This window comes from Oryctolagus cuniculus, chromosome 6 (genome assembly GCF_051225735.1).
Source record: "Oryctolagus cuniculus isolate XC-2025 breed Fujian yellow rabbit chromosome 6, ASM5122573v1, whole genome shotgun sequence".
NCBI lineage: Eukaryota > Metazoa > Chordata > Mammalia > Lagomorpha > Leporidae > Oryctolagus > Oryctolagus cuniculus.
The window spans coordinates 125,876,133-125,894,844 of record NC_142872.1 but is presented as its reverse complement, the minus strand read 5'-3'; the positions used below and the strand labels follow the sequence as shown (position 1 = coordinate 125,894,844).

General features: G+C 49.3%; 1 protein-coding gene across 20 annotated transcripts in view; it reads right to left on the bottom strand.

Moving 5' to 3' along the window:
• VPS13B (vacuolar protein sorting 13 homolog B) overlaps nucleotides 1-18,712 on the bottom strand; it is a 779,033-nt gene that overhangs the window by 15,371 nt on the left and 744,950 nt on the right. For all 20 annotated transcript variants that reach the window (XM_089336373.1, XM_089336374.1, XM_051844658.3 and 17 more), the window contains 2 exons: nucleotides 10,389-10,507; nucleotides 5,068-5,861 (listed from right to left, as the gene is read on the bottom strand). In XM_089336373.1, coding sequence (XP_089192499.1) covers nucleotides 5,068-5,861; nucleotides 10,389-10,507 — 913 coding nt within the window. The remainder of the gene's footprint in view (nucleotides 1-5,067; nucleotides 5,862-10,388; nucleotides 10,508-18,712) is intronic.

Genomic DNA, 18,712 nt, shown 5'->3' with positions numbered 1-18,712 from the left:
CACAGGGCAGCCGAGGCCCCAGCCTGGAGGGGAGGCCTGGGCCCGGGGAGGAGGCCAGATGCTAAGTGGGGCACTGCAAAGGGGATGCGAACTTCTGACAAGGCTGGAGGAGTTATTTTTAATCTTTCCCAATCCTACCAAGTTGAGTGCTTCCCTTTGGAGCAGAGCTAGAGCCAGACAAATGTCTCCCCTTCAACCCCGGCTTCGGTTGTGTAAACATCAGTGACAGGGACGTACTGATTAGGTTAGCAGGAGGGGAGTGTTCCCTGGGAAGGTCCCAGGAGGGTGGCTTTGGATCTGGTTTCCTGTGGAGGCCTGGGCTTGCCAGGAGTTGGCCTGGCAGCGCGTGCTGCCTCGTGAGAATGAGGCTGGGGTGCAGAGTTCCCCCGAGGCTGCCCTGGCCTACACAGGCTGGGGACTGGGGGCTGCAGACCCAGGGGACAGGAGGGACAGGCAAAGGCAGGAGGCCAAAGAGAGGAGGAATCGGAAAAGGCAGTTTGCTCCGGGACCCCGCTGACCTCCCCTCTGCCGGGAAGGCCGTGGGGCCAGGACCTGAGCGAGGGCCATTTCTCCCTCGGCGGCAGGCTCTCCGTGCAGCTCCTGGTCTGAGAGGATGGCAAAGGTTGAGTGCTCAGGCCAAGGCAGGGTCCCGGGGGGCTCGCGGGCCCAGCTGGTGTGGACAGGAACTTTCTCCTGTTGCGAGTCCTCCTCTTCTCAGCAACACTGGGAAGCCAACACCAGGGGCTGCTCAGAGTAGGTGTGGGTTCCAGAGGAGGAGGAGCGCGGCGGGAGGACCTGCAGGTGCTGGGAGTGCAGCCGATGCTCACAGCAGCCATGTGAGACAGGTACAACTATGCCCCTTCAAGCAGAGCCAAGTAAACCAATGACTGAGCTGCTGTGTGGGGCCCGGGAATAGACCTGGCACAGGAGTAGAGGCAAGTCCAGCACAGTCTTACTCCGACTTCTCGGTCTCACAGACAGGTAGGGAAAGGAGGGAACTGAAGCTCAGAGATGAGCCCAACACTCACAACCGCCAGCTGGTTAGACCCTTGGGCTGGGGTTACCTGATTCCAAAGCTCCGCCCTTCCCCCCAGCAGGAGCCCAGGTTGCAAAGAACATGAAGGGTGCTGGGCAATATTCTTGTGAGAGGGCCCAGGTGTGGAGGTAAAGAAAGGGCAGATTCCGTGTAGTCTGGGATGGTTGAAAGAATAAGGATGATCTAGAGACTTATTAATTCTCCTTCTCTCCAAAGAGTATACAAGGAACTTATAGATAGGATTAAGTGTTAAAGAAACTATAGAAATAGCATCAAGTGCCTGGTAATAACAACAGAGAATTAAAAAGGAGGGAATATCCAACAAGGGAAGCAGTCACACAGCAGACTCATAGAATGACAATCACTTTAAGTAGCACTCTGACCTCAGAATCAGCCCTTGAGGCATTTGGATGTGGCTGAAAAGCCCATGAGAGCAATGCAGGCATGGAAAGCAAGACATTATGGCAAAAATATGCTACATGAAGGATCTGTGTGAATGAGACCCCAGTGAAAAGAGGAGGCCATCAAATAAGGATGTACTTTTCTCTGAAGGGAGAAAAGAACTTCCCCTTTGCTTATGGCCTTGTCTAAATACTGATGGAATTTGTGGTCAGAAAAGGCTTCCATAGCCTTGGCATCTCATGGCAAAAGCCTTGGGTAATCACTGAGGTCATAAATAAGAGTGTTAATTGTTAAATTAACAATAGAAGTCACTGTGCATTTACTCCCCATGTAGGACTTCTGTCCTTAATGAGTTGTACTATGAAAATTAACTGCAAAACTTTTTTTCAAACAGTACTTTTTACATTGTGTGTGTGTGTGTGTGTATGTGTGCAAACTGTTGAAATCCTTACTTCGTATAGAGTTGGTCTTCTGTATAAAAATTTAATTAAAAATGAATCTTAAAGAATGGAATGGGAGGAGTAGTTGGTGGGATGGGAGTAGGGGATGGAGGGTGGGTATGGGGGAAAAACCACTGTGTTCCTAAAGTTGTATCTATGAAAATTGTGTTCATTAAATAAAAGCTTAAAAAAAACAGTGTACAAGGGAGAGTAACTCTTGCCAAGCAAAGACTACGCTCCCATAGGCCACCTGGATGAGTACAGTGGGCACATGCAGTGGAATGTCCCAGACTGGCCACCTCTTTCCAGCCATATGAAAGGTGGGTGGAGGTCTCCTGGATTAGGACCAGTACCTAATGGAAGGGGGATGTGTGGACCACAGCTAACTAAGCTCAGTGGCATCTGAGCTGGCCAGAAAGGGCAGAAAGAGCAGGTGCTCCTTATTTGGTTACTGCCACCAACAGTAAATATATTTGTCCCTTGATATCTGTGGGGAATTGACTTCAAGATGCCTCGTGGACACCAAAATCTTTGGACACTCAAGTCCCTCACAGCAAGTGAGCAGTATTTGCATACAACCTGTATAGTCCTCCCATGTATTTTTAAATCATCTCTGGATTACCCAGTAGGATGTAGATGCTATGCAAACAGTTACTGTACAGTATTGTTTAGGGAGCAATGACAAGCAAGTCTGTACATTTTCAGTCAACTGCATTGTCTGGGAATATTTTTGGTTCATGGTGGGCTGAACCCATGGATATGGAGGTTGAACAAGTGAGTCTTTAGCTTACTTGTTTGGGAGTTTTTGGTAAAAGGGAGTCTCCTGGCTTCCCACCACACTGAGACTTGCGGGTGGAGAGGGACCTCAAGGAAATATGAGGCCACACGTTTTCCTGCAAACAGGTTGGCTATTCATTTCTAACTGCCTTTTACTTAAGTTCCCTTCCAGTGACTGCACAAGAAATCAGGCCAGGGTGTTTCAACAATGGCAGCCGGGAAGCTTCCAGTGTCCGATGGGTGAGTGCTGACCCCAGTGAGATGAGGAGGCAGCGTGCCCCTCCCAGGCCAGCCCTGGCTCCCCCTCTATGAGAATAATCTTCCATGCTCTCCTTCTCTACCTGGGACCTGGGGATCCCTGGCCGCCTTCCGCTGCTCACTCCTTCGCTGCTTTCTTTGAGGTCAACTTCAGATTGCCCACAGATTGTTTAGTGAGTGAGCTGCCAATGGGTTCGAAAAACTTGACCTCTATCTTAGAATTCCTTGTCTCAGTATACGGCGAGACTGGGACAGTCAGCATTTCTAGGTGGTGAATTACAGAACAAAACACAAACAAAAACAGCCAAATAGACTCTTCTGTGGAAACTCATGAAAAATGCTCCACAAAGAGACCGCTCAAGCAGTGGGGTGGCAGGGGCACAGCTCCCGGGGCCACGGTGGAGCTCCTCTACCAGTTCGTCACACAGGCGCTCCCCCTGCTTGGCACCAGGCAGAGACCGCATGGGAGCCTGAATCAGAGCTCCGTAACCTACGTGCCTGCTTCTCATGGTAAAAGCAAAAGCCACCTGGAAGAGTGAGTTTCTGGAACAGTTTGGAAATATACCCGTCTATTACACTGGAAATGTTAACTGCTTATTTTTAAATGATTTCTTCGCAAGAGGGAGATACTTTCCTCACTGTCGTGCAAGCCATCCCAATGACACGTCTGGCAGGGCCCCTCTCCCTGATCTTGTCATTTCTTTTATAAGAGAGTTCTGCATGGCCCTGCTGAGCGTATGCGTTTCATTATGGGGAAAACGTAATCTACCGGCAGGGCAGGGTTCCTGGCCGCTTACCCACAGCAACAAGGGTCACTCACCGCCGTTGTCTTAATCTAACACAGGGATGACCTGTGGAACACGACGCTACTCAGAGGACAGAGCAAGGGGTCTCTCCTTTGTCGCATTCACAAAGTCAGATCTCCAGGGTCTTTGCTGGAGAGGCCTGACGGGGCCGCCTTAGTTCTTGCGGACTACTAGGAGGCAGGTGATCAAACCGAGAGCGCTTTAGCACGGCCTCGCAGTGGGAACTTGGGCCTCCACTCCGGGCCTGTGCGTTAGCAGTGCACATGGCCTGCAACACTCGGTCCATGTCCCGTGCACAGTACTCTGCATAGAGCACTCTGTCCGCATATCCCGCGCCCCTTGCAGCTCTGCCCTGCCAGTCTGGAAAGCGGAGCCCGCTCCTCCCCAGGCGGCCCCGGCGCAGGAGGCCACCTGCCTGGCACAAGGGCCCTTCTTCCCCTGCGGTCTCAGCTCTCTGGAGAGGCCGAGATGCCAACAGCCGTCCCTCTGCCGCCTGGCTGGCCGGGCAGTGCCACAGCGGGTCGGTAGGTAGAGGGCTCTTTGTGCACCTTAGGAGCACACAAATCCTCGGAATTCCTCACCTCCAGCTATTCATGAGCAGCGAGGAAGAAACCCACCCAGCTACAACTGGAGTTCTTTTAGGCCTGGGGAACGAAGGGCCGGCGCTAGGCTCTCTGGCTGTGCTAGGATGCTAAGAAAGGGCCTCAGTGCCCTTTAGCAAGGGGCTAAGCAAGCATTTCCTAGACTGAACTGAAGGCCCGAGTTAGGGAACAGCTAATATCACAGCTGTTCTTAGCGGCGTGTTCACCAACAGCCAAGCCAAATGCTGCGTACTTGACATACTTTCATCTGATCCCCTCAAAACTCTCTTTCTTTTTCTGTCCCCCCCACCCCCTCAATCTCCCACCTCTGTAGTGCTTTGCTTCCGAAGAGAGGAAATGAAACCTTACAACTTCACGGGAAAGACGTGAGTGAACTCACTTGGCTGACTCGTTCCACCCCAGAACTTTTTCCATCTTCACCAAACCACTTCTCTGACGAATGAGGGATGGGATCTTTGTGATGTTCCAAAGCCAGTGTCTCTCTCTATGCTCCTCCCTCCTGAAAACTCTTACACCCATTTTACAGATGAGGAAACTGAGGCTTGGCCAGGTTCAATACCTTGCCCCAAATCTTACATCTAATGCGGCAGAGTCTAGATCTGAATCCTGTTCTGTTTCATGATAAAGCCCCCTGTGTCACCTCCCACCGACTGCATCCTTGTAACTCGAGACAGTGAAGGCAAACCCAAGGCGTGTCATCTTTGCCTGGCCCGAGAGCACCATAGGCCCTCAGCTGGTGTCCTTACCTGCTCGGAAAAGGGCCCCGGCGGCGTAGTGCATGGCCAGGGCGTGCACGAGCTGCCGTGCGGTGGTGAAGACTGGGCCTCGCTCAAACATGGAGAAGGCGAGAGGCGTGTGGTCGGAGGCGATGTACAGCTTGAGGGAGGCGTGGATGCTGACGAGCAGACTCACCGGCTGGATCAGCAGCCTGCGGAGCTTCACAGGGTTCACCAGGGCCCTGGCGTGCTGGGTCACCTGCGCGGGCAGCTCCTGCTGAGCCCCGCAGGGCGCCCCCGGCTTGCTGCTGGGAAGGTACGAGTCGAACAAGGTTTTGATGTAGTACACAAACGTGTCTTCCACGTACAGCCGGGCGGGCTTCAGTTCAAAGGTGAACTCATTAATATCAAGCCAGGAGCTCTTGCCATCGGTTAAGGTGACGTAAAGCTTGATAAAGCAGTTTTCCTTGTACTCCTCCAGGTCGGTGCCGGACGCGAGGAGACTCTGCGTTTTGGAACACTGGGTGGGCTCTGGCTTTTCTCCCTGGCAGACCAAGACCGCAAAGTGGAAGTTGGACTTGTTATAGAGCTGGTTGTCCACCTGCAGGTCCCCACAGTAGACCTCTATACAGTGCAGCTGGAAGAGGGCGGCGGCGGGCTCCTCCCCGGGCAGCGCACTGGCCCCAGGGCCCGCGTGCACCAAGACGTTGTCCAGCGTGAGCCTCAGAAGTTCCGCGGACGCTTTGTGGTGGCTGAGGTCATCAAACACGGCCAGGCTCAGCTGCGTGACGAACGTTTTAAACGTAACGATCTTCTCCAGGGTCCTAGAGCAGAAGCGGAAAGAACCTTAATGGCCCCGGCTCTCCTCCCTTCCTCCCTTCCATTGACGATGGTGCCTCACTCAACACCTCCTGATGGGGCATCAGGGTCTACAAGACACAGTGAGAACTCAAGTGTTTGGACAGAGCCGGACGCTCCTGGGGAAAGTTCGCTATGGGACGATTACCAGCTCTTGTCGGCTCTGTAGGTGTCTCCCTTATCAACACCAGATTTGTACTCCCAAGTCCCTTGAGTCACTGTGCACACATTCTCTATTGTGATAATCACCGCGCAGAAAGAAGAAAAGAACAAAGACGCCTTCAAGTGAAGAAGTGAAGCAAACCAAAGAAAATGCTGCACGCACTCCCAGCGCCGCTGCCCACTGCCAGTGCCCGAGCCCAGGCCTGCGGAGCCCCCTGCCTCGGCCGCCCCCTCCCCGCACGCTGAGCCACCCTGCTCTTCCTGCTCCAGGACAGTGCTGAGCAGGTCCCGCCCCCTCTAGACGGCCTCCTTGATTGCTCACAGCCCGCCAGGCCTGCTCTTTCTCCCTCAGACGCCCCTCAGGTCTCTCCACTCGTCCTGCAGGTCCTCTTCACACATGAACGTCCACACTCAGTCTCCTGTTTCTCTCCTCGTTCTGTCTCAAGCTTGCTCCAAGCAGGCTTTTGCTTCCCATCTAACAAAACAGCTCTGGTCCAGGTCAGTAGTCACATGTATTTGACTACGACGGGAACTCCCTGCTCCTGCCAACACTTCTGTCCTCTCTCAGAGCCTCCTCCCCTCTGGCCACTCACCCGCAGGTGTTCAAGTGAATAAGACCCTTCTTTTGCACTAGACCCCTTGAACTGGCAGGACCAAGGCTCAGCCCCTCACCGTTTCCCCTCCCCTAGCCCCTGACCTCCCTGGGGACTGCATCCGGTCTCGCGACTTGACAGGGCACTGGAACGCGGAAGCCCTCAGCTCCTGCACACGCAGCTGCCTATCCATGTGGTCGCTCGGATGTCTGACCGACATCTCAGCTTCCCGTGTCTGGGACCAAACTCTCGACTTTCCCCACTCAACTCACATCTAGCCTTTGCCATCGCAGCTAATGGCAACCACCCCCTACCAGTGCCTTGCCCCAAATCCTGCAGTCATCCTTCATGCCTCCGTTTTCAGCTGCTTTCCGATGCACCGGGGCAGTCCTGTGGGCTCTTCCTTGACAGGACATCGAGCATCTGACCACCTGGCCTCGTCTTGCCACCTCAGCTGACACATCCACTGCAGTGTAAGCCGCCAGGAGCTCTGGGGTGAGCACCTGTCACAATCTCCTACCCCGTTTCCCTGCTTGCTGCTACCGTGTTTCTCTGTAGTCTCCTTCCACAAAGGGTCTTCTGGAAGTTTAGGGCACAGCTGTAAGTGCGCTGCTCAAAATGCTCTGACCTGCCCATTTCACCATGGCGACCCCGAGGCCTACGCCATGTGTCTCCCAGAGATCTGGATCTCTCTGGTCCCTGTGCTACAGGCTGGGCAGCCCTGACTGGAAATGTCAAAGTCCAGAACTTTTTGTGCACTGACATGATGTCCTAATTATGAAATTCAACACTGCATCTCACGTGAGGGGCTGCAATAACAACACAGGTATGCTAAAAATACTGTATAAAGCTATTTTTCGGCTATGGGTATGAGGTATATATAAAACACAAATGAATTTCATGTTTATTTCAACATTATTTATGTAATCAACACACACACACACAGGGGCTGGCGCTGTGGTGTAGTGGGTAAAGCCGCTGCCTGCAGTGCTGGCATCCCATATGGATGCTGGTTCAAGACCTGGCTGCTCCACCTCCGATGCAGCTCTGCTATGACCTGGGAAAGCAGTAGAAGATGGCTCAAGTCCTTGGGCACCTGCAACCATGTAGGAGACTGGAAGAAGCTCCTGGCTTCGGATAAGTGCAGCTCTGGCCTTTGTGGCCATCTGGGGAGTGAACCAGCAGATGAAGACCTCTCTCTCTCTCTCTCTCTGCCTCTCTGTAAACAAGTAAATCTTAAAAAAATATAAAAATAAAAAAGACACATACATACACTCCTGTATCCTGGTTTACCCCACAAATGACTGCAACAACTGGGGCTCGGCCAGCACCAGAGCTAGAAGTGGGAAATACAATCTAGGTCTCCCATGTGGGGTCAGAAATTCAATTATTTGAGCCATCACTGCTGCCTCCCAGGGTCTACACTGGCAGGAGGCTGGATACAGGAACCCAGAGCCAGAAATCAAATCCAGGCACTCCGATGTGAAACGAGGCTGTGTTAACCACTGGCTAAATGACTTCTCCTAGATTTCATGCTTGGACATGGGTCCTATCACAAGGATATATCATTAAATACGTACAAATATTCCAGAATAAGAGAAATGCAGTCAGCAACACTCCGGTTGCAAGCACATTGGTTATGGATTACTCCACCTGTAGTCCATTCACTTACCACTCCTCTGATGGGCCCACTGTGGCCTCTTCCTTAATCCTGTGATTTGCCATGCAAGCTCCTCCAGGCCTTTGGACTGGCCGCCCTCAGTGTGGACAGCTCATCCGTCAGACAGCCACCTTCCCAAGCCGCTTTGCAGGCTTTGCTCTGATGTTAGCTCTCAGTGAGGCTCCCCGACGCCAGTCTGCTTTACACTACAGTCTCCCTGTCCCTAGGCTGCGGCACTCCCCACCTCTCTCCCTGGGCTCTGTGTTTAGCTCTGCAGGATGCTGACCTTGCATGCAGCACGAGACCTCCTTCTTTATTTTGCTCCTCTGTCCTTTCCCTCTATCCCATGCCTATGGGACTGCAACCAAAGGGCAGGGAGGAGGCTCTTTCTATTCACGGATGCATCCCACGCCCAGAACAGCACCTGGCATCTAGTAAGCACTTGAGAAAGGGTTGCTGGGTGCATGAATTAACGAAGTTTAAGTAAATGTGCACCTTTTTTATTTATACCACGGAATATGTGAATGTTGCCACTGTCACAAACATTTATACTCTAGATAAACTGTTTTTGAAGTCATTGTGTAGGCTTGAAATGATCACTATTTAAAACTGAGTCTCTAATTTTGTGATACTATTAACTGATGTCTTTAAAAATGAGTTATTTTAAAAATCTGAGCAGTAGAGAGACAGAGAAAGAGAGACAGGCATACAGAGAGCACTCTCATCCATCAGCTGTTTCACTCCCCAAATGCTTACAAGGGCCAGAGCTGGCTGGGCTGGAGCCAGGAGCCAGGTCTCCCACATGGGTGGCAGACACCCAATTACTGGTACCCTCATGGCCGCCTCCTAGGATCTGCCAGGGCAGGAAGCTGGAATCAGGAGCTGAAGCTAGGAACCAAGCCCAGGTACTCTGATGTGGGATGCAGGTTTCTTAACTGCTAGGCTAAGTGCCTGTTCCTAGACTACTAAGTTGTCACAAATACTTTTAGGCAAAGAAAATATGCTATCCAACGCTGTTTGAAATATTATAAATTCAAATCAGCGAAGTTCAAATTATAGGCTTCTTAACCATATATGAATAGCAAAGTAACCTTTTCAAAGAAGGTTTTAAACAAATGCATGAAAGCTAGTATTATTTTACATTTTAATTTTCAACCTTTTTCTGATTATAAAATGCTAGTTGAAAATTAAAATATGGAAATTATTAAATAACTACTTATAACCCCTACATCTATTAACAACTTGATTGTCTTTTCCTTTCATTCTTCCAAGAATGTTTTCTAAGTGTGATTGTGTGAATCTGTCTGTTTACATTTCTTTGATTACTTATATTTCCTTTTCCTAGAATTTTCTGTTCATGTCTTTTCCTCTTATTTTTGTTTGGGATAGGGTATCTTTACATTATTCTGATTGAATTATATGGGTTCTTTAAATTAAGAATACTAACCCTTTGGTCGTTTTTTAAAATTATTATCTGAGAAACAGAGTTACAGACAGAGAGGGAGAGACACAGAGAAAAGTCTTTCATCTGTTGGTTCATTCTCCAATGGCCGCAATGGCCAGAGCTAGGCCAATCCAAAGCCAGGAGCTTCTTCGGGGTCTCCCATGCAAGTGCAGGGGCTCAAGCACTTGGGCCATCTGCTGCTGCTTTCCCAGGCCATATTTGGATCAGAAGAGGAGGAGCTGGGAAATGAACTGCCTCCCTTATGGGATTCCAGCGCTGCAGGCAGGGTCTTAGCCTACTATGCCACAGCGCCGGTCCCTTGGTTCATGTTTTTAAAACTTGATGGAAACAGGTCAAATGGGAAATGTGGCTCTATGGGGTATTTTAGATTTTGTGAAATTCTAATTGCTAAGTGTAATTACTATATTGAATTTCATGCTAATAATAATGGTGTGATCAGTTTGTTCAACTTGTATGACATGGAAAGGTACCCAATACCATACTCTTATGGATTACCCATTCATTAACCAAGACTTCAATGTGTGCAGGGATAACAAAGAACGGTACAGAGCAGGCTTATGACTTGATAACGAGAAGGCTACCTGTACTGCCACCAGAAAACGACTGGACCCACCTGCTGGTCGTGGTTACCATGGGTCCTGCTTTCCCTTCTGGGGCCACGGTGATGAAGACTGTTCCACACTGATGTACAACGTCCACATACACAGAGCCAAAGCCAGTCAAGAACACGACCTGCAAAAAGAATACTCAAAATCTTATTAAAAAGAAATAAGAAACACCACGAAATGGCCGACTTCATGTCTCAAGTTCTGATTCAATGCAATGAATACTTCCTGGTTCTACTTCATATCCATGTGTCGAGGCCGTTCGGTTCACTTGAAATGAAAAAAAAAAAAAAGAAAGAAAAGAAAGATCGATCAAATCCAGATTTTTCAATATCCAGCTGTAAGGTTCACAGAAACAAATGATGGATGACGGGGCACGAGTGTCTTCATTCTCTGCAAGTCTGGAGTTGGCAAGTGCTCTGGATGGCTGGAGCCCAGCCACGGGCCAGCTTTATGTGCGCATATGAATCTTTGTGGGAAAAAACCCCTGTAACTCAGCACTTGAAATGCAATGTGCAAAAGCTTTTCAGGCTTGTGAGTGCTGACTTCCTGCCATGGGGTGCCCTTCCAGGCTGGCCACACCCATACATGTCACAACTTCCCCTGCCCCCAACAGGTCCCTCAGAGCCTATAACAAGAATGCTAGAGGTGCCAATTTGCTTGCGGTCAAAATTATTTTTTCCATCATGAGAAGGGGGATTAAAACTTAAAAAAAAAAAAGTTCTATCTCAGAAGCCAGGTGCCAGGCCAGCAGAACAGATGTCCTTTCAGCATTAAATACCAATGTTGCTTAAATGGATAAATATTTGAAAACAGAACAGAACTATGTGAAAAACAACCCTAAGAACATCATGTTCACGGCCAAGATTACCTGAGAGCAGGGGCGAGAACCTCCTCGTGCTCGGCAGTGTTGATTCTGATTAGCTGTAACCTCAATTCTGTGCACATCTGGGCTCTTTATTACTGTTCGACAGCAAATGAAAGAAGGCTGAAAATCCCTGGCTGAAGGAACGACGCTAGGTGCTTGCCTGACAAGTACTGAGCGTGCTCCAATTCTGACCGCGTGAAGAGTCGCCGACTCCGGTTGGGAAGAGCCGGGCATTTCTCTTGTGTGATGGCCCCTGCTTCAGAAATCGCCAGCTTCAGCTTCCAGGGCCCGGGGACGTCACCTCTGCCTCCTCCCTGCAGCCCAGCCTGGCCTTCCCTCTGCTGCTGCTTTTTCATTCTACAGCTCCTGCTCTCGTCCGGGCCCTCTGGCAGCCACTCACCACGCCCTGGCCTAGGAGACACTTTCCCCTACAGGTCCTTTCAAAACCCTGCGACCCCTTCACATCCTGCTTATAGGACACTTATTCCAGTCCCAAACGTTTCGATTCCCTTCCTCAGCTTGATGCCTGTGCCTGCATTCTATTTGGTCAGATGTTTGTACTGCGGTTACCTGTTAGATACCTGACTCAAATCACTAGACTGCAAGCTTCCTGAGGGCAGGAATACAATCAATTTGTTGCTATCTGTATTCTCTATGGTCACGTTTCTCAATGGGTCATTTTGCAAAAATATCTTTTTTTTTTTTTGACAGGCAGAGTTAGGCAGTGAGAGAGAGAGAGAGGCAGAGAGAGAGAGAGAGAGTTATAGACAGTGAGAGAGAGAGAGACAGAGAGAAAGGTCTTCCTTCCGTTGGTTCACTCCCCGAATGGCCGATACTGCCGGCACTGCGCTGATCCGAAGCCAGGAGTGGGTACTTCCTCCTGGTCTCCCATGCGGGTGCAGGGGCCCAAGTGCTTGGGCCATCCTCCACTGCACTCCCGGGCCACAGCAGAGAGCTGGACTGGAAGAGGAGCAACCAGGACAGACCCGGTGCCAGAACCCGGACTATAACCTGGGGTTCCCGCGCCGTAGGTGGAGGATTAGCCTAGTGAGCCACGGCACCAGCCTCAAGAATATCTTTCAACATACTCTGTATCCTGAATGTATCCCATTTGTTCCAAGATTAGAACTTGATTATGATAACAATTTGGCATTAAAACATAATTAATGGTGCCACAGTAGGTTAATCCTCTGCCTGTGGTGCTGGCATCCCATATGGGTGCTGGTTCAAGTCCCAGCAGCTCCTTTCCTGATCCAGCTCTCTACTATGGCTTGGGAAAGCAGTAGAAGATGGTCCAAGTCCTTGGGCCCCTGCACCTGCATGGGAGACCTGGAAGAAGCTCCTGGCTTTGGATCAGCTCAGCTCCCCCCACTGTAGCCATTTAGGGAGCAAACCAGTGAATGGAAGACCTTTCTCTCTGTCTTCCTCTCACTATCTGTAACTCTACCTCTCAAATAAATAAATTCTTTAAAACAAACAAACATGTAATGAATGGGGAGAGGGCACTGTGGCATAAGCTTCTGCTTGCAATGCTAGCATGCTATATCACAGTGTTAGTTTGAGTCTGTTTTGCTTCTGACTCAACTCCCTGCAAATATACTTGGGAAAGCAGTGGAGGATGGCCCAAGTGCTTGGGCTCCGGCCACCCATGTAGACCACCTGGATTGAGTTACTGGCTCCTGGCTATGGCATGGATCTGGCTATTGTGGCCATTTGAGGAGTGAACCAGTGGATAGAAGATCTCTCTTTCTCTCAATCTGGGTTTCAAATATATAAATACATATTTTTAAAAATGTAATTAATGGCTTAAAAATGACTGAGCTCCTGAATGTGAAAAAAAGATCTTCCAAGATATTCTGACTCGCATTTACATAAGCCGTCTTTCTGGCTGATATATAAAGTAAGTGAACTCCTTTACTAGGCCGGAGGATGATGGGACTGTTCACTTGGCTCAGAGCGACACTCCCCTCTATACTCCTCCTTCTCTGTGACTGTGCGTTACTTCGGTGTGTAACCCTGGCTTTTGGCAGACAGGGCTGAAAACCAGAACTACTGTCCCTCAAAGGAGGGAAGGAGGGATCAGCACAGGGAAATATTTACTGCTCTGCTCAATCTCAAAGTAATCTTCCAGCATTAAGACATGAGGATACTCATACTTTCTAAATCATAAAGATAAGGCAAACTGCTGGTTTGTGTTAACTGCTCAAGGGACTTTTGAAAGCAAGCAAATTAACCTAAACCTTTAAGGTACTTCTCCTGGCCAAAAACCTGGACTATGGGAGGAAATTTTTGCTGGTTGTCCATTCCACTCACCACGAGAAAAGGAAGAAACACAGACTTTCAGCCTTGGGACCTCTCATCTACAGAGAAACCACTCATACTTTGGCCTCTTGTAGAGCGGCAGCTCTGGGGATAAGGGAGTGGGGTAACGAAGTGACAGAGGAATTAGGCACCTACACCCTGGCCCCCAGAAGTTTAAAGTGCATCGTTGTTTTGGTCTGTGCAGTATACATCACAGGGCAGTACACATTAGCTGGTGATCTGAGAGGACATCTGCCAAGGGGAGCACCTGTGCTATAGACTCCTAGTGTCCACCCACGTCAAGTTCAAGCTCGCCCCTTCTTCGGGACAAAAAGCAGCATTATCCTCCCCACTCCCCTGCCGCTCGCTACAGTCATGTGACCGGTTCTGGCCTATGTGCTGAAGGCAGAACTGACTCATAAAATTTCTGATCCAAAACATAAAAGAGTCAGTCTCCTTCCTCTGCTTCAGAGACTGAAGAAGGGCTTTGTGTTACAGAATACTGGTGGGAAAATCTGGTCCTTTGCCTGACTTGCAAACAGAGTTTTACTGAAACGTAGTTGTGCTACTTGTTTACATATAGTCTCTGTGTAAGAGCAGAGTTAAGAAGTTTCAACAGGGGCTGGTATTGTGGTGTAGTGGGTAAAGCCACTGCCTATGATGACAGCATCCCATATGGGCGCTGGTTCAAGTCTCGGCTGCTCCACTTCTGATCCAGCTCCCTACTAATGTGCTTGGTAAAGCAGCGGAGGGTGGCCTAAGTGCTTGGGCCCCTATACCCACATGGGAGACCAGGAAGAAGCTTCTGGTTCCGGGTGTTGGCCTGGCTCAGCCCTGGCTGTTGCGGCCATTTGGGGAGTGATTCAATAGATGGAAGACCTCTCTGTCTGTCTCTCCCTTCTTCTTTGTAACTCTGCCTTTCAAGTAAATAAATAAATAAATCTAAAAATAAGTCACAAAAGAGATCATATAGACTGTAAAGGCCAAAACATTCACATTCTTGATGTAAAGGAAAATGGTTGCTGACTCCTACCATACATGGCTGTGGCAGATTGGTCCCTGAGATGGGACTGTACATCCCAGCATGCACACCCTCCTGTAGTCCCTTCCCACACTGACATTAAGCTTGGCTGTTTGCTAACAGGGCACTGGCAAACAGGAAGCTCGGTGCAGCCTGCTTATTAGGGTTTGCCCTTTGGCTACCATGTGAGGAAGCTGGGTCTAGATTCCTTCAGGCAGAAGGAGCGCAGAGAGAAAGGGGGATAAGGTCCACACTCCCGGCTGAATTCACCCCTCAGCTGACTCTCCACTGCACACTGCTGCGTGAGTGACCCGTGGCTCATCCTGAAGAAGAATCACCCAGACAACTCTTCAGAATCATGAAAAGCTGTCAGTCAGTGTTACTCTAAGGCACTAGGTTTTGGGGTGGTTTGTTACAATGGGGAAGATACAAGCTGACGGAGCCTTTATCAACCTCCATCCCTGAGTGACCATGTAGGACAGAGCCACCTAATGACAGACACTGGGCAAGAAATAAATGCTAAGATTCTGAAAGGCAGAGTAATTTAGCTTATGCTACTACTACAGATATTTGTGACGGAATAGGATTCTAGGAAAAACGTAAAACATGAGACCCTGGCTTAATGATCAAGTAGTAGAAATTGATATTAAAAGCCAATACAGTGGGAATCTGTGTTTTGAGGTAGCAAGGCATTTAGTAAAGCTGTTGCTAAGACTGATTGGGAGGTAGATCACAAATCTAATACATTTGCATTTCTAGAAGATGAGATCTGAAAACAAAACAATAGTGTGTGTTGGCTGTAACTAGAAGAGAGCGTCTCAGGAAACAGTTGTTCAAGCGATACATAAAAAGGAACAGAGATGTTCCAGAAACGCAGGGCCTTTCAAAGTTAGAAATGCTTTTAAACCTGCTCTCATCCGAATGTCCATGTGCCTCCCAAATTCAAATGGTGAAATCCTGACCCCCAAGGGGATGGTATCAGCAGGTGGGAACTTTGGGGAGCAATGAGTGACCTTAAAAAAGGGGGCCAGCACTGTGGTGTAGCGGATAAAGCTGCTGCCTGCAGTGTCAGCATCCCATATGGGTGCTGGTTTGAGTCCCGGCTGCTCCACTTCGGATCCAGCTCTCTGCTGTGGCCTGGAAAAGCAGTAGAAGATGGGACACAGATGGTGAACCTAGGGACTGAATTAGACCCTGGTCACAGAGAGAAGGGGCAGATTTCCGAAATAATCCTGAGGTATTTCTGAGAGAATCTGGTGATCCAGGGAAGACAAGACAAGGCAGGCATGGACACAGCAGGAAGAAGCCAGCGAGTCTAGGAAGCCAGATGTACAGGTGTGCATCCTAGGTGCACCTGTGCAAGTCAATCTCTCTGAGGAACAGGTAGCATCTACCTTTAAGGCATACAATAGGGAGTAATGACTATTCCTTCAACGTGTCTGAGATAAAACGGGCACTCAATATAAATTTACATAATATTATCTAAGGTTTTTGTACTGGGAAAATAGTGATGACTTAAACTGAAGTAGAAGTTTGAGGGGAAGCTGGCGTTGGGTATGGGAGACGATCACCTTGCTTTCAGACACGCTGAGCCTGAGGTGCTTATGGTTCCCTCCATTTAGGATGTCTGGTGGGCAGCTGGGAACACCGAGCTGGAGCCCAGGAGGAAATGAGGTCTCCCACGAGGAGACAGAAGTGGTGTGAATTCTCATGATGATCAAGGGAGAACACACTGTCTAGGGATGAAAGGGAACCAGCAGGTACTCTGGCTGTCATTCTTCTCTCTATATACTTTTTGAAAGCTATTTCGGGGAAATCCCTACTCCTGGATATCTTTGGAAACAGCTATGACTCAGGCAGAACACAAGGCGAACACAAAGGAGAATCCAGACCAGGGCGCTTGGCAGACACTCAGAGGGGATGCCAGCTTGCCAGGATCTGTCTGGCCCTGGTACAGCACATAAGAGAAGGTGAGTGAAGTAAGCAAGAAGCCGAAATGCCTGAACGACACCTTTGCTCCGTCAGACACTTGGAATGATGACTTTGTTTCTAAGTAACAATTCCTGGCTGGAGGCTGGAGTTCTGGGAAAATGGCCACCTGCTGCTTTAAGCATGGGTGCTCAGGCCTGCCTCCCTGTGATCTGCACCACATGGACTGATGACACATCGGAGTCACCAAGACAATCAACAGTGTCCAGTAATATTCTTGTACATAGGAAATATCTTACATAGTATAGTTACAATGTACCTTTAGACATATTCCTGACGTAAGAAATATGGGCTGGGAGTGGCTGTTCTGCTGCAGCCAGTTAAGCTACCGCTTGGGATACCTACATCCCATATCCGAGTGCTGGTTAGAGTCCCAGCTCTCTGCTTCCAAGCGGGTTTCCTGCTGATGCGTCCCTGGAGGCAGCAGGTGACGGTCCAAGTGCTCGGCTCCTGCCACCACATGGGAAATGCAGTTTCAGGACCCTGGCTTTGGCCTGGTCCAGCCCTGGCAGTTGTGGGTATTCGGAGAGAGAACCTGTAGATGAAGATATTTCTGCCCTTCTCACTCTACCTTTTGACTCGATGAAAATAAATAAATAAACATTAAAAAAAAAAAAAGAAATGTGGGCTAGAGGACCACGGAGGTTGGTGTGTCACTGGCTGACTAGATCAGTCATTAGGGGAGTGTCCAGGGATTCTCTACAGTATGTGGACCTTGGACTTGTTCTGCTCAACACATTTATTAATGATGTGGATGTAGATGCAGAAGACATGCTCACCACATCTAGAATTGACATAAAATTACCATGGATATTTAATGCATTAGATGACAGCATCAGAATTTTTTCAGAACTGATTTCAACAAGCTGGAGTAAGCCAACAGCAACAAGACTTAATTTATTGGGGATAAATGTAAAGTCCTGTCATTGAGTTCATGAAGTCAACTGTACAGCAAGTTAAAGATAAAGACCTGGGGGATGTGGTTGACCACAAGTTCACTAATAACAAACAGTCTGAGCTCATTAATAAAAAGCTAGCTCATTCTTCTATTTTATTAATGGAAGCACAGGGAGGTGACAGCTGGTTCGACCGCATTCAGAATACTGTGTGTAATTGTGGCTGCCCGAGTTTCTGTAAAGGAACCAAACACACTGGTGTGTTCAGCCTTGGGGAACTGTGGTGACTGCTATGGAAATCACATTCGCTGAAGGACTGAATCGGGGACCAGAAATGCTTGGCCTGGATAAGGGACACTCAGAGCAGAGGCCAAAGCTGCCTTCCAGTCGAAGGGCAACTGAACGGTCTGTGACGTCCTAGGGTGCAGAGCAAGGGTGAGCGAGTGCACGCTATAAGGCAGCATCCAGTTAGCTTAAGAAGAAACTTTCGGGGCTGGCGCTGTGGTGCAGTGGGTTAAAGCCCTGGCCTGAAGCTCCAGCATTCCATATAGGCGCCGGTTCTAGTCCCAGCTGCTCCTCTTCTGATCCAGCTCTCTGCTATGGCCTGGGAGGGCGGTGGAGGATGACCCAGGTCCCTGGGCCCCTGTACCTGCAAGGGAGGCCTGGAGGAAGCTCCTGGCTCCTGGCTTCGGATCGGCTCAGCTCCGGCTGTTGTGGCTATCTCGGGAGTGAACCAGCGGATGCAAGACCTCTCTCTCTGTCTCTACCTCTCTCTATAACTCTGTCTTTCAAATAAATAAATCTTTAAAAAAAAAAAAAAACAGAGAGGAAACTTTCTTAGTCACCACTGGAACGAGGCATGACCATGGCGCTGGGAGCCCTCTGAGGCTAGATGCCAGGGAGGGGACTGCTGTACTAGTGAGAAAGAGCACCTACCTGTGCTTTGAGGAATCTACAGGCAGCAGGATGTACAGCCAGGGCAGGACTTCAAAGCATAGGCAGTGACTGCAGCATGGTGCAGGACAAACCGGACTGGGCTATGTGTGAGCAGGTGCTGCGTGGTTGTGAGCCCCCTGTTGCTGAGAACTCATTAAGCCTCATGCCTTCCATCAGTAAATAAACATAAAAGTTACTGCTGTATGTTTGAATTTTTGCAGTGATCAAAGGCTCTGTATCAGGACTTACTACACTTTACTGCATTTATTTAGTTAACTCAAGTCCTTGAAGGTGGGAATTGTGCCTTATTTGAGGCAAAGG